Genomic DNA, 13540 nt, shown 5'->3' on the forward strand with positions numbered 1-13540 from the left:
TATCCCCTGGATGTATAATTACAGGGACATGTCACGTATTGTACAGACAAACCCCCCCCAAAGTCCAAACAGCTGCAGGACTTTCCCAGGAAACCCAGCTGTGTATTCAACAGAAATAAAACATGGCACAGAAAAGGTTGAAAATGAAAAAGGACTAAATTTAGCAAAAACCTCACGAGAGACAGAAATCATAGGCCGGCTGCTGTACAAATATAGGATTTGAGTCAAACACAGCCCCGGCCCGGCCATAATGAGAGGGCAGAGATGTCAGCGCTCCGTTCCACCACCTACCTTAATGCTCAGGTAGTTGTCACAGCTCCTGGACTTTGCTCTGGAGTGCATTTTGCCCAAGGATAACATTTAGGAGATGGCCAGGAAACTGAAGTCCCCCAGAACTTTAGTAAATAAATGCTAAACGCCAACCCCAAAACATGATAACATCCACTTGTAAAGTCCACTCTGGAGGTGCTGTTGCTCAGGGCTGCAGTATCAACAGGTCCAGCGCCATGGCAGGTTTTTCTGTCCCCTGTTCTCTCTCTCTCTCTGTGTTATGTCTCGGTCCCTGTCCTGTCCTGTAGCGCAGGGAGGCTTGACTAGACTAAACTCCTGTTACAGCATGAGAGAGCCAGAGAGCGCTGGCTTCACCCTCAGCTCCACCCCCCTCCCACCTCCCCCGTGTCTCTCTCTCTCTCTCTCTCTCCCTCTCTCTCTCTCTCTCTCTCTCTCTCTCTCTCTCTCTCTCTCTCCCCAGCCTCTGCCATCAACAAAACCTCCCCCACCCTCCTGCACTACACTCCATTGCACTGCTTGCTACTGACGCCTCTCCCAGCTGAGATAATGCACAGCAGCACAGATGCAACAACTTCCATCAAACCATATAGAAAACACACATGAGCGCACACGCACACGCACACGCGCGCGCACACACACACACACACACACACACACACACACACACACACACACACACACACACACACACACACACACACACACACACACACACACACACACACAGCCTGACTTGCCTGCACAACATACAACACAATAACACGCCTCCACTCGACCCAGCAGGGGTGGAAGGGGACTCTCTGACTAAAACACACCCCCTCCCTTGACCCCTGCCACCCCCCATCGCCCTCCTCACCCCCACTCCCCCTTTCCCTCAATGGTCTCTTTTTGTCCTGATAATACAAATGGACTAAGGTTTCAGCTTATTCTGCATGCTTTTGAAAAAGGGAAGGGTGGGAGAGGGCGGGGGGGCGGGGGGTTTTAGAGGGGAGGAGGTGGTGGGTAAAGCAAAGAAAAGAAGACATCAGCATTGGATTGGTGGTGGCTGAGGTCACCCAGCACCACAATGGTGGCTCCCCTTAACTACAGTCAGAGAGGGGTGGGAGGGGAGCGGGGGGGTGTTCCCACCCCACCCCGGTCCTCAGAACTTAGCCCTGACACACAACAAACTGACAGACGCATCAGGCCCACTTCCTGTTTGAAGAAGACAGATGTGACAGCCCTCCAAACGGATGGCCTTTGGAGGAGACACAGATGAGTCCTCATGCCTCAATGTCGCTGCTGTCCCACGACGACGGGGCGACTTGTGTATTTGTTCCGGTTTCTCAGCGCGAAAAAGAAAATCGACACACTTGAGATGGGTCCGCGTGTCCGCGTTAACCCATTCATTATAGCTATAACCATTATTTCTATACTTTGGCTATTCATAAATAAGCTCATAGCGCGGCACCAAGTGCCGTGCTAGGAGCTTGTAGATCTGCTTGTAGATCTGCTATGAAAAATCTTGAACATGTGTGCAAATCTTTGAATAAATATATAAATATATTTAACTCAAATCTTTGCTTCTGGGGTGGGGGGGGTCCCTGGAACAACATATTTTGAAGGTATCGGTGGCCAAAAACATAATTTTGGGGGTTCATTTGACAGTTACAAATGTTCGCTTTAAAAAATATATATTCAAAGATTTGCACAAACTTTCACGATTTTTCAAAAATAGCAGATCTACAAGCTCATAGCACGGCACAGAGCTTGTAGATCTGCTATTTTGAATGGGTTGGATCCCTCGACGGTGGCACTTTGGCAAATTGTAGGGGCGCGTGGTGGATCCTTCCACACCGCTCCAAAGGAGACCTCCTTTGAGGAGACGAAAACAAAACAGCATGTTTTTAACCAAGCCGTATTTTATACTTTCTTTCTTTTCTTTTTTTAAATAGCTAAAATAGCTGATCTACAAGCTTGGAGAATTGGGGGAAAAGAAAAATGCTCATTGTTCATTTTATATCCACTGTGTAATGTTCTTTGTTTACATTCTAAAGTATTTGCTTCATATGATTTAAGTGCTGGAATGTAACACGGCTGACAGTTTGTCAGAGGGTACACATTAGGGGCCTGCCTATCTCTTCAAAATGATGCACAAAACTAAACATAGGAAATCCTTGTTGGGGAAAGCATGCAACCGTACAGAATGGGATCTTTGTGTGAGGACGTGAAGATCATATTAAGGAGGGCCTGTGTAAACAGAGAAGGTAGTGAGGAGGGGTAATTAGGTTGGGGTATATTTAGAGAGAAGCTCTGCTGGACTTGTCTCAGACGGCATTAGTTGCCAGACGGCACAATGACCCGCCGTGGTGGACATGAAAAACACGAGGAGCTATATGATCACACAAACACACACACTCGTGCGGTTCACAAACTCACACATATGCGGTTCACGGCCAGTTATTACCTAGGGTTAGCACTAACACTCTGTATACTTCACTGTTGTGGTGGACAGGGCCTGGCTGGATGGATGGATGGCTGACACTGTTCAAACAAACCTCCGCCCTGAAGTATCACACTGCTGTCAGTAACACATTTTTTTTATTTCTTAATTTTTTCATTCTTTGTGTGTTTCTTAGGTTTCTTAGGCACACACAATCTGGTCCACTTTGTCCTTTGTTTTCCTCATTAAGACAGGAGGTACTGGGGAAAAGCTGAGAATTAACCAAAGCGTGAGGGAAGATATACAGTCTATACAATATACTACACAGCGTCACTTGCCAAAAATAACTGATCTACAAGCTAACAACGTGTCACAATGTCATAGGACAGGGAGAGGTGAACATTAATCAATATTTATTTATATAAGCCCTATTTCATACTTCGTCGAACAACGGTGTCACACAGTGAAAATAGTCGATCTACAAGCTCACAATGCATTGCAACACGACACGTTGTGAGCTTGTAGATCAGCTATTTTTGAATTTGCCTGCTCCAAATAGGGACACCAGGTTGGAAGGTCTCAGTGGGTAACGTAGGTACATTTGCTCTGTGGACATGAAATGCATGTGGTTCCAGAGATGGGTGGGGGGCTTATATCTTACACTTCATCTGGCCTAGAGGGCACAAATATCAAATATACCAAAACCAATATTTAGAACCAATAACCTGCTCATGTACTAAGTTAATTGAATTGAATGTTTTTATTTTACTTGTATATATTGTTTTTGTTTTTTTGTACAATGGTGGCGTAGAAAACTTTTGAAAATAGCCGATCTACAAGCTCACAACGCTTTGCATCGCGGCGTGTTGTGAGCTTGTAGATCTGCTATTTTCACAATAAAATAAGATTAAAAAGATCATGAATTAATCATAATCGAGGCCCTACTCTGGCCCATGGCACAAAGTTAAGGGACACTTCAGAGTCCAGGTACAGGACAAACACAAGGTCAACATGAAAAAAAAATAAAGTCTGCACACTGGTAATATGCTCCCACTTGTTTTCACTGAAGATTTGACAGTTCCATTACATGGATCTTCTTTGGGAATGTTGAAAAGAAGCTCTATTCTAGGGCAAACATTGGGCAAAAAGCTCACAACGTGTCGCAGCCCAACCTTGTAGATCGGCTATTATCGGCGAAGAGATTTGGTGTCGAGGGAAAAAAGGAGGGGCCCAAGTATAGACCCCTAAGCAACTCCAGTCACCTAGGCATATAGGGTTGGTGGTTAAGTGGTTAATGGGTGACCCAACAGCTGAATGTTTAGGGCGCATACCACATGTGCAAAATAACCTCTTCAGCGTATCCCTGGTTCGACTCCCGGCCTGACGGATCATTTGCTGTCGGCCGTTCCCCTACTCTCTGACTGCCTTTCCTGTCTCTCTGTCATTGTCACTATTTAAATAAAGCAAAAAAGCTGAAATAATGATCTTTAGAAAATAAGATCCATAACCTCTTAAGCCCCCCCCACCTCCCCCGCGTACGGCAAATAGCAAAAACAGACAATCTACAAGTAAAAAGTAGGGACCTTGACAAAAATAGGGACGCCAATGTTAGTGTGGTTAATGATAATAAATGCATCCAGCCCGTAGCGGACTGGACGGTACGTAAACCATGTGATCGCCACATCCCCAGTTCAATTCCAGGCTGGCGAGTGTGTTGTGTGTTGTGCGTCTTTCACCCAATCTGCCCTTAGTTTCCTGTCTCTCTACTGTTAAAATAAAGCAGAAACCACCAAAATACATAATGCAACCCTTCTCGATCAGATATGATCAGAGGGTTGTAGGTTATCAGCCCAGAGCAACAACTCCTTCACTATGTCTTTCCCTTCTCCTCCTCCTGCCTGTCTGCCTGCCTGCCTGTCTGTCTGTCTGCCTGTCCTCCTACAGTAGTTGTGGTGAGCAGACAGACAGACGTCAGGCTCCTCTGTGGCTACCAGAGGAGGTCAGTCTGTTTTCCTTCTGCTGCTGATTTAGACCAGCAGCTTGCCCTGTTGCACTGGAGGAAAACAAGAAGTGCGACAGTACAGTACATCATGGAACCAAGATCAATACATAAAAAAACACCGATGACGCACACCGAGTCAGGAGCAGTGCTTCTCAAGGAAAGGTTCAGGACCCCAAAGGTGGGTCACAAGATGTTCTGAGAGGGTCACGGATCAAGAACATCTTGACAAGATGAATATTGTGGGTTATCTATTCTAATAAACTGGGTCCAGACTTTGAGATCAACACAAAATTCACATCCCGGTCGGTATGAAACTGTTGTTGTGACTGCTTACAATTTCACTGGAGAAATAGTAAAAGTCTTGCATGTAAATTGCGTGTTACTGTTCAAATCTGACAACCCGTGTTTTTCTGCCACTTCAACTTAAGCCCTATACACTATGTCGTATAACGAATCTACCAGCTTATAACGCATCACGGCTAATAGATCTATTTTCGCTATTTTTTTTTCGTCTACAACGTCATAACCAAAATAGGGACGCCAGCGCAATTTACACAGGCTTCTGGTAAACAATATTTATGTGATGTGGAGGAACAGATAGGGCAGTCCCCCGGGGGCATGGCATACCATCTGATAAGGTTATCTGGGGAACAAATTAGACAGATGACACAGGAGCTGCAGCTCTATCATTTTTCATGGCTGTAACTGACGGTAAGTAGATGTAAGGAGGAGATGAGCACAGTGGTTGTTTGGATTAAGATGTTTTGATGGACTTCTCCCGAAATAGACGGATAGACACACACACACACACACACACACACACACACACACACACACACACACACACACACACACACACACACACACACACACACACACACACACACACACACACACACACACGCATGCACACACAGACATGCACACATGCACAAGCATGCCCACAACTTTCCAGTCCACATGGATTTTTCTGCCAGTTCTCTCTCTTCACACAATACACCTCACATGGTCAAGTGCTATAAAAGTGTAGCTTTGATATGGGAACAATAACCTTAGTGACAGAGAACGTCCATATAATTAAACTTAAATGGGTGGTCTATTGTCCTAGGGCAGCATTGTTGACAAAGCCTGGACTGCCACCAGAAAACATCCCCAAAACACACACACACACACACACACACACACACACACACACACACACACACACACACACACACACACACACACACACACACACACACACACACACACACACACACACACACACACACACACACACACACACACACACACACACACACACACACACACACCAAACTGTGGAATGTGACACCTTGATCTCACCTCAGTTAGTACACAGATCACAGTGCCACCCAGGCCACCCAGGCCCACCCATTGTTGTGAACTTTCAACTTCACCCCTGTTCTTGCTCACAACAAGCTATAGATCATTGGTTCTCAAAGTGGGGTCCAGGGACTCTTGGGGTGCCTTTAGGGGGTTCTAAATTGAACCTTACAAGTCTGTAACTCTGACAGTATACATGTTTACTGTCAGAGTTAAGGAGGGTCCTTGACATTTTTAAGTTTGAGAACCACTGCTATAGATAATCAACCAATACGATGCTCTAACTCAATGACATAGTGGGATACTCATGCTCAATTTTTTTTTGTTTTAACTGCAAACTAATGAAGTGTTACATTCAAGCCTACAATGTGAGCGAAATAACATCAAATTCCAATGTCCAAACCTAAAGCAATTCTGTCTAATTACTGTATCCACAAACCTTATCATGCTTAAAGCAATAAACCTTGACAGTTTTGTGCAGTGTGATACAATTCAACAGCTGAGGAAACTTAAGAACACTGCGTCTTAAGGATTAAGTTACATCACTCTCAGAATCAATGATCTCTATTGTATGAGAGCTAAAAGACACACAATTCCGCAATTCACATATCGCACACACACAGCAGGATGCAGTGGGCTAAACCACAAAGTAGTTTGCATATAATCATAGCAATTACACAAAGGAAGCATAGCAGCATTATGCACAAAGCCAATGTAAAGAAAATTATTTCTGGTACTCACTAGGGTTCAAGTTCTGGACAGCGGTTCCTTCTTGTAAAATAAGTTCAGAACACAATGCAGCCACACAGGGTGAATGCTGTGTAACCAGCTCCCCTCCTCTGTCCAGCTCCCATGGTCTTGAGAAGAACATGAACGTCACATCAGCATCAGGGAGTGGGAGCAGTGCTCCTCACTCTGTCTTCCTTGGGTCACTGCCCACTCCCACCCCCCCACACACACACACACACCCAAGTCCAAAGCTCTGGGATCAAAGAGAGCAGCACAGGGACTTCCAGGTCAGTGAGTTTCTCAATCAGTGGGTCTCGGCCCCAAAAAGTGAGTTTCAAGATGGTCGGACACAGCAAAGGACAATATGAAGAATTATGGGGTTTCAAAAAAGCTTTAGGTGTAAAGCCAAATCTCTGTGTTACAGTAGAATTTAGTTTGAGTCAAATACATTGCGGTACTTTCCCCAGCTACAAACCGATTTTCTCAAAATTCTGGTCCCTGAGTTCGACCAGTTGAGAGACATTGGTCTAGTAGTTAGCATTCTATCTGTCAGGTCCACACTCCCCTCCGTCACAACAGAGCTGCATGTCGTAGGCTTTGGACACTGCCGTCTTCAGACGGACGACCTTGTTGTCCAAACGCAGCTATACAAACAAACACACACATAGCATCCACCTCACTTCCCAGCCTTAGGTACCTCCTCCACCTCCTCCCATGCACACTCACAATACAAAGAGACACACAAGTGTGCAATAACATAATATACAGCCAATGCATGTGTGCACATATCCACAAACACACATTTAAACATTAAAATAATCTGAAATCTCACACTAGATTCTAAATCAACTTTTAGTGTGATGACTCTGTTAGAAGCCAAAACGACCCCCCCCCCCCCATCCCTCTTGCCCTCTCTGTGGCAGAAAGCAGCTGTCCCATGATGAACAGCCTCCACCGTGCTTGTCTGTGTACTTTACGGTGGGGAGAACGCATGAGGGGTGTGCCACCTGTCTGTCACAAGCCCCATAATGTACCTCCCCGTCCCCCCCTGTTGTGTGGAAGTCCCAGCTCCAACACAAAGGACACTGTCTTCTCTGGGCACATGAGCAGCGAGCACAGGTGGCTGGAGGAGGCAAGGTCGAGTTACACAGCGGCCACTCCTCCCCCAGTATGAATGAACCAGTGGTGGAAGCAAGTACTCAGAGTATTTACTTAAGTGAAAGTAGCAATGCCATTGCCACAATATAGAAATACTCATTTACAAGTAAAAGGCTTGTATTCAAACTTTTACTTGAGGAAAAAGTACAAAAGTATTGCTATGAAAATAAGTAAAAGCACAAATGTTTTCGAGATTGATCGAACTTTTTCAATAATAGCAGATCTACAGGCTTGCAGCGCGTTGCGATGCTTTGGCTATTTTTGAATAGCCAAAGTATAAAATATGGCATAAGTGGTTAATGCATGTTTTGTATTAATAATTAACATCTGCAAAGTAACTAGTAACTAAAGCTGTCAAATAATTGTAGTGAAGTAAAAAGTACAACATTTGCCTCTGGAGTAGAAGTTTAAAGTATCAACAAAAAAAAAGAAATACTTAGTTACTTTCCACCACTAATCTGAACCACCGGCTCTCCCAGCAGCCTGGGTGTGGTGTATTATAATCAATGTAAGTGTGAGCAAAGAAACCTTTTACAACACAAAAGATGAGCATTATGTAACTATCCCTTGTTTTGGCAGGGTGAGCCGCAGAATGAATGAAAGAGTAACACGTTTATTACTTTATTACTTTATTAGGATCACCATTAGCTTCCACAAAGTGGTCGCTAGTCTTCCTGGGGTCCTTTATAATGTCATCTACTTCCTCATATTGTACCTTCCTCAATGAGTACCAGCTGAGTCAGTCAGTTGACAACAGTCATGTCATTTACTACTAAATCAACACATTTTAAGTTCCCAGAAATGCCTTTTTGACATCATTTTTCCGCTCTCCTGGAGGTTGAATTTGTATTGAAATCCATGATGTTGTTTTCAAGAAGTTTGTAGCTCACTTTAATAACTTCAAATGAATATCACAATAATATTATTATATCAAACCAAGCCTCGAATGTGATTGAATGAATGAACGATAATTTATATAATTTTATATTTTTGACAAGATCTGTACTGTAAATATTATGTGATGGCTATTTCTGCACTAAGTATAATACAGGGCTTAAGTGGTTAATTAGACTAATTGATTTAGTTGATTATAAAAAATGTATTAGACTTGTTTTTGCGTAAAGTCATTGATACTAGAAATGTAAAAAACATTATTAAAAAAATGCTTATTGATTATTCGATTAACCTACGTGAGCAAGATTTTATAAATGTTGGTTTTGGTATATTTTCGGTTTATTGCCCAGCCCTAATATGTTTATTATGCATATAAAGATTAGGATCAGATAAGACCGTAACCACTTGAACCCTAGCATCTTGATTCTGGGGGTTCTTCAAATCTCTTTTTGGCAAAGAGATTTGGTTTAGAGGGAAAAAGAGCACACCAAGTACAGAGGCAACTCATGTCCAGTTTACTAAGTATAGAGGGTATAAGTGGTTAAAAGAACGCATATCCCCGGCCAATCTGAATGGAGTATTCCCAGTGGCTATGCTGTGCCTAATAATCCACTGTGTGAATGTAATGCAGCGTCTTGTTGCACCCATTAGTCTTGTATATCTACATGTACTAGGTGATAATTGATTAATTTTTTGTCAGTTGTTTAAAGAGATGGTGCCATGTTTTTGCACTTTTTCTGTTTTTCATGTGTCTATGAGGTTGACAGAACCTCATTAAGCCCCCCGGTGGTGGTTTTATGGTGTTTTATGTCTTCTCTGACTACTTGGAGTTTCTTCCTCGAGGCTGAAACCGTGAGGGTCAAACGTGCCAATAGTGAAACAGCGCTTTAGTGACATAATAAAAACATACCCTCCCCCTCATTATCATAACACAACAGGTATGGGCATGAGGAGGAGGAGGGACTAGGACAGGTGGGTGGTGCTGAGGTGAGAACCAGGTATACTTAATGAACTGGAGGCGTGTCCACATAAAAACATAATTTTAACAATTTCTGTATACTTTTTTGAAAAAAATCTTCCTCCTAGTATAACCATAATACCTGATGATTATGTTTTAGGGGGGGGGTCACTGAAAATCACGGCACCCCGTCTTTAATATTGATCTATCACTGTAGACTCTCCATAACCTTTCCCATGACACACATGGCAGCAAAGTGAGTAGTTAATGGATGAGGTTATGAACTTTCTCTTTTCCAATGTGTACTGCAGGGAGAGCATCCAAAAATATATGCAAAACACACCTAAGACATATATGCACTTGTCTGCACATGTCTTGCCCAGATGTGAACACGTGTGAAACTGTCTCAACAGGAATTTACAACATAAATTATATTCAAATGCATGTTACTGCAGTAAGGTCAGACTGATATATTGCTCGGGCCAAGCATCTCAATTCTGCCCCCAGAATCTAGATGCTAGGGTTCAAGTGGTTAAGATACATGTGGGCTACGGTCTTATCTCATCCTAATCAACCGATGTGTTGTTTTCAAAGATTTTCAAAAATGTAGACCATATATTTTCAGCTTGTACATTGGCTATTTTTGAAAGGTTTTGAATCGGGCTTAAAGTGTTTAAATACAAGTTTACTTGATTTACTTTTTTTTTATCTATCAATCTATCAAATTGTTATTTGTGTTTATTTGTATTTATTTGTTTGCTCCTATGAAAAATGTTCAAATGCTTTAATAACAAGGTGGAGAGGGACACGATTGGCCTATCTTTTCTGAATCAGAGTAAAGGAAATCCTTTAAGTGGGAGAAATAAAAAATCTGACTCAATCACTCAACTGAATGCTAGGTCTATATGCCAGCAGTGGCCTTAAACATTTTGTGTCCATGGAACACCAAAGGGCAAGTCTAAATCTCAAGGGACACCTCCGTGCAAAATAGCTTCTATAACGATATGATGTGTTATCATTTTTTTCAATGTGTTGCATCGCAATGCATTGACAACTTGTAGGTCTGCTATTTTTGCATGTGTTTTTTCAGAAAAAAAAAAAAAATAATTACATCTTTCAGACTATAATGACATGCCCAAAATAGGGACGCCAGATTGATATTGGTTAAAAAATAGTGGACATATACTGTAGTACTGGTATAGTAAATACATAAAAATATTCATAACGTTTTCTATAGTTGTATATATTGCATTAATAATTTGTGGTTGTCACAAAATGCCAAGGCACACCTGGACTTGTCTCACGGCACACTGTTTGGGAACCACTGCAATAGGCCTACACTGCCCTACAGCATTACATCTCAACAGGTGGGTCAGGAGACTCAGGACCCAAAAATGAACTGCAAAGTGTTTGTGTTCTCACAGGGCTGTGAACAAAGAACATCCAACATTGAAACACTGTGTTCCTTCGTTCCCCATTTCATAGTCGACACAAAGTTCATCCAACTCCCAGAGAGCATGAACCATCTGAAATACATTGCTTATACAACCTTAATAACATGTCATTTCCAGAGGCTTTGCTACACAATGCCTGCAACACGTCAACTGCAATTAATGTGTCGTGTTCCTTCTCAAAAGCAAACAACGGGTCATCGTAGAGAGGGGCCTTGGACTCAAAAAACTCAAAGGCCAGGATTGAATCTCAACAACCCAATTAGTCCACCTTCACACGAACACACATCTCTGAAGCCGAGCTTCTCTGTCTGACAAAAATCCGTTCAAGTGTCAGTGAAAAAACCTCCACTCACCTTTATCCGCCTGTCCCGCTTTGATGTTTCAGCTTAAAACAACACATGAAGAGGCAGGGGGGGCTGTAGGGAAGCCCCTAGCAGGGCTCTCTGTTGCTCTGACAGCTGTCTAACCCGGGACCCGCAGACCCCATCATCACCACCACCATCAAACTGCGGCCCGAGCTGACATGTTCCATCAGACACACTGCTTTGTTGACAGAGGAGTATTGCGATATTAAGCCCTCGCTGAGGAGAGAGAGAGAGAGAGAGAGAAAAAAAAAAGCGTTCCCAGCCCCTCCAGGCATCCCAATTCTTTGGAGGGGCGTAACCCTGGCGTCTTATCTGGGTCCCATCTCCTGCTGTGTGTACACTGTGGGGCAGGGGGGGGGGGCGGGTGTTGCAGTGCAGCAGTCTCACCGGCCCTACAACATCAACACCGCAGTCTAGACAACTTCGCTTTACCTTTGCATTAGGTTTTGTCACGTGGAATTGCCGGCGTGTTTGATGTAAGCAAAGGTGCATCGTTGGAGCGGTGGTAATTTCATAGACAACTTGATCTGCATTTCGTCCGACCACAATCCTACACATCCGATGGCAGTTGGCAAACTAGACTAGAGGTGTTTTAACTCTGAATTCAGTTTGTCAGGTGGAATAGAGAGTGTGCTTCTTGTTTAGCCGAGCTGCCTACTGTAGCTAACAACGGGTTAATTTTCTTGACAGGACTTGTTCCATATTTCATTAGTCTTAATCCTGTACATTAGTTGTACTTGCCAACCAAAATGACTCCACCTTTGATTTTTGATGGTTTATGCCTTGTTAAGAATGGGTTGACTTCAACTTTTAACTTGTACTTGTATTTCATCAACCATAATTTTCTACATTAAGTTTAGAACATTTATCTATGACTGTGATTGTAATGAAAATGTTCGTATCCATGTATCTGTGTATTTCACATACCCTAGCTAATAGGTCTACATATTTAGACAAGGGCTCATTTCCATCTTCAGACTTGATGTTGTTCATTAATTGTACTTGGCGGTCTAAATGGTCAACTACCTTTATACTGCATATTAACCATAGTGTACCTATTCTGGGGTGAAGATTATCTGGAAATAGCACCTCTACCATCTCACAACACATCGCAACACAATACGTCGTAAGCTTGTAGACTGGCCTTTTTCGGAAAAGGTATTTGGTGTCGACTGTAGAGGGGGGAAAAAGGAGGGGACATAGACCACTGTTTTCCATTTTATGGGTAAATATCCCCTTTTTTTCGTTTCTTACATTTAAAAAAATATATATAGATCATTTCAAAAGATTTAAAAAAGTTTAAACAAAAAAATCACAACTCACCAATTTCCATAAATAATAAAACAAAAAAACAGTAGTGAAAATCTTGTCTGCTATTTTCACTAGTTTGGGTGCCGGGCAAATGCCTAGTTTCTCTTTCGGGTCTTGATTTAAAACGTTTAGGAACCACTGCTGTAGACCTCTGGGGGACTCCCGTCAACTAAGTATGTACTGACTGTCTTAGTGGTTATGTGGCAATTTCATTTATTCCAAGTCTAAGCCAATGAAAACTTTACCAATAGCTGCTGTATTTCTGGTACAGGACATGCGGATTAGTAATACAAACGCGTGGATTTCAGGCCATAGTTTCTCAATCAGTTTCACACTGTGCCACAAGTTTGCATAGTACATGAAAGTAGCACCCGATTATATCCAACAACACAATATTCCTCTATACGACTCTTTGGCCACGGACCCTGTCAGAACATCAGTAGAGGTCATCTAACCCCATTGTTTCAACAAACACTGTTTCAGAAAATTGTCACAATAGATTGATCAACCCGACCGCGGATAATCTCTAATCTGTGGAGACAATGCTGAGGCTGCCAGAAAGCAACCTGCCCTGGAGTACCTCTGAAGGCGCCAGATGTCAGCCTGCATTGT

The 13540-nt window shown here is 42.9% G+C and overlaps 1 protein-coding gene across 2 annotated transcripts in view; it reads right to left on the bottom strand.

Annotated features, from left to right (window-relative positions):
* Positions 1-583, bottom strand: part of plekhg4b (pleckstrin homology domain containing, family G (with RhoGef domain) member 4B) — a 43338-nt gene extending 42755 nt beyond the window's left edge. For both annotated transcript variants that reach the window (XM_084051937.1, XM_084051936.1), the window contains exon 1: positions 292-583. In XM_084051937.1, the coding sequence (XP_083908063.1) occupies positions 292-360 (69 nt within the window). In that variant the 5' untranslated portion in view covers positions 361-583. The remainder of the gene's footprint in view (positions 1-291) is intronic.
* Between the last annotated feature and the right edge of the window lie 12957 nt (positions 584-13540).

This window comes from Gymnoscopelus microlampas, assembly GCF_963454915.1.
Source record: "Gymnoscopelus microlampas genome assembly, chromosome: 3".
Taxonomy (NCBI): domain Eukaryota; kingdom Metazoa; phylum Chordata; class Actinopteri; order Myctophiformes; family Myctophidae; genus Gymnoscopelus; species Gymnoscopelus microlampas.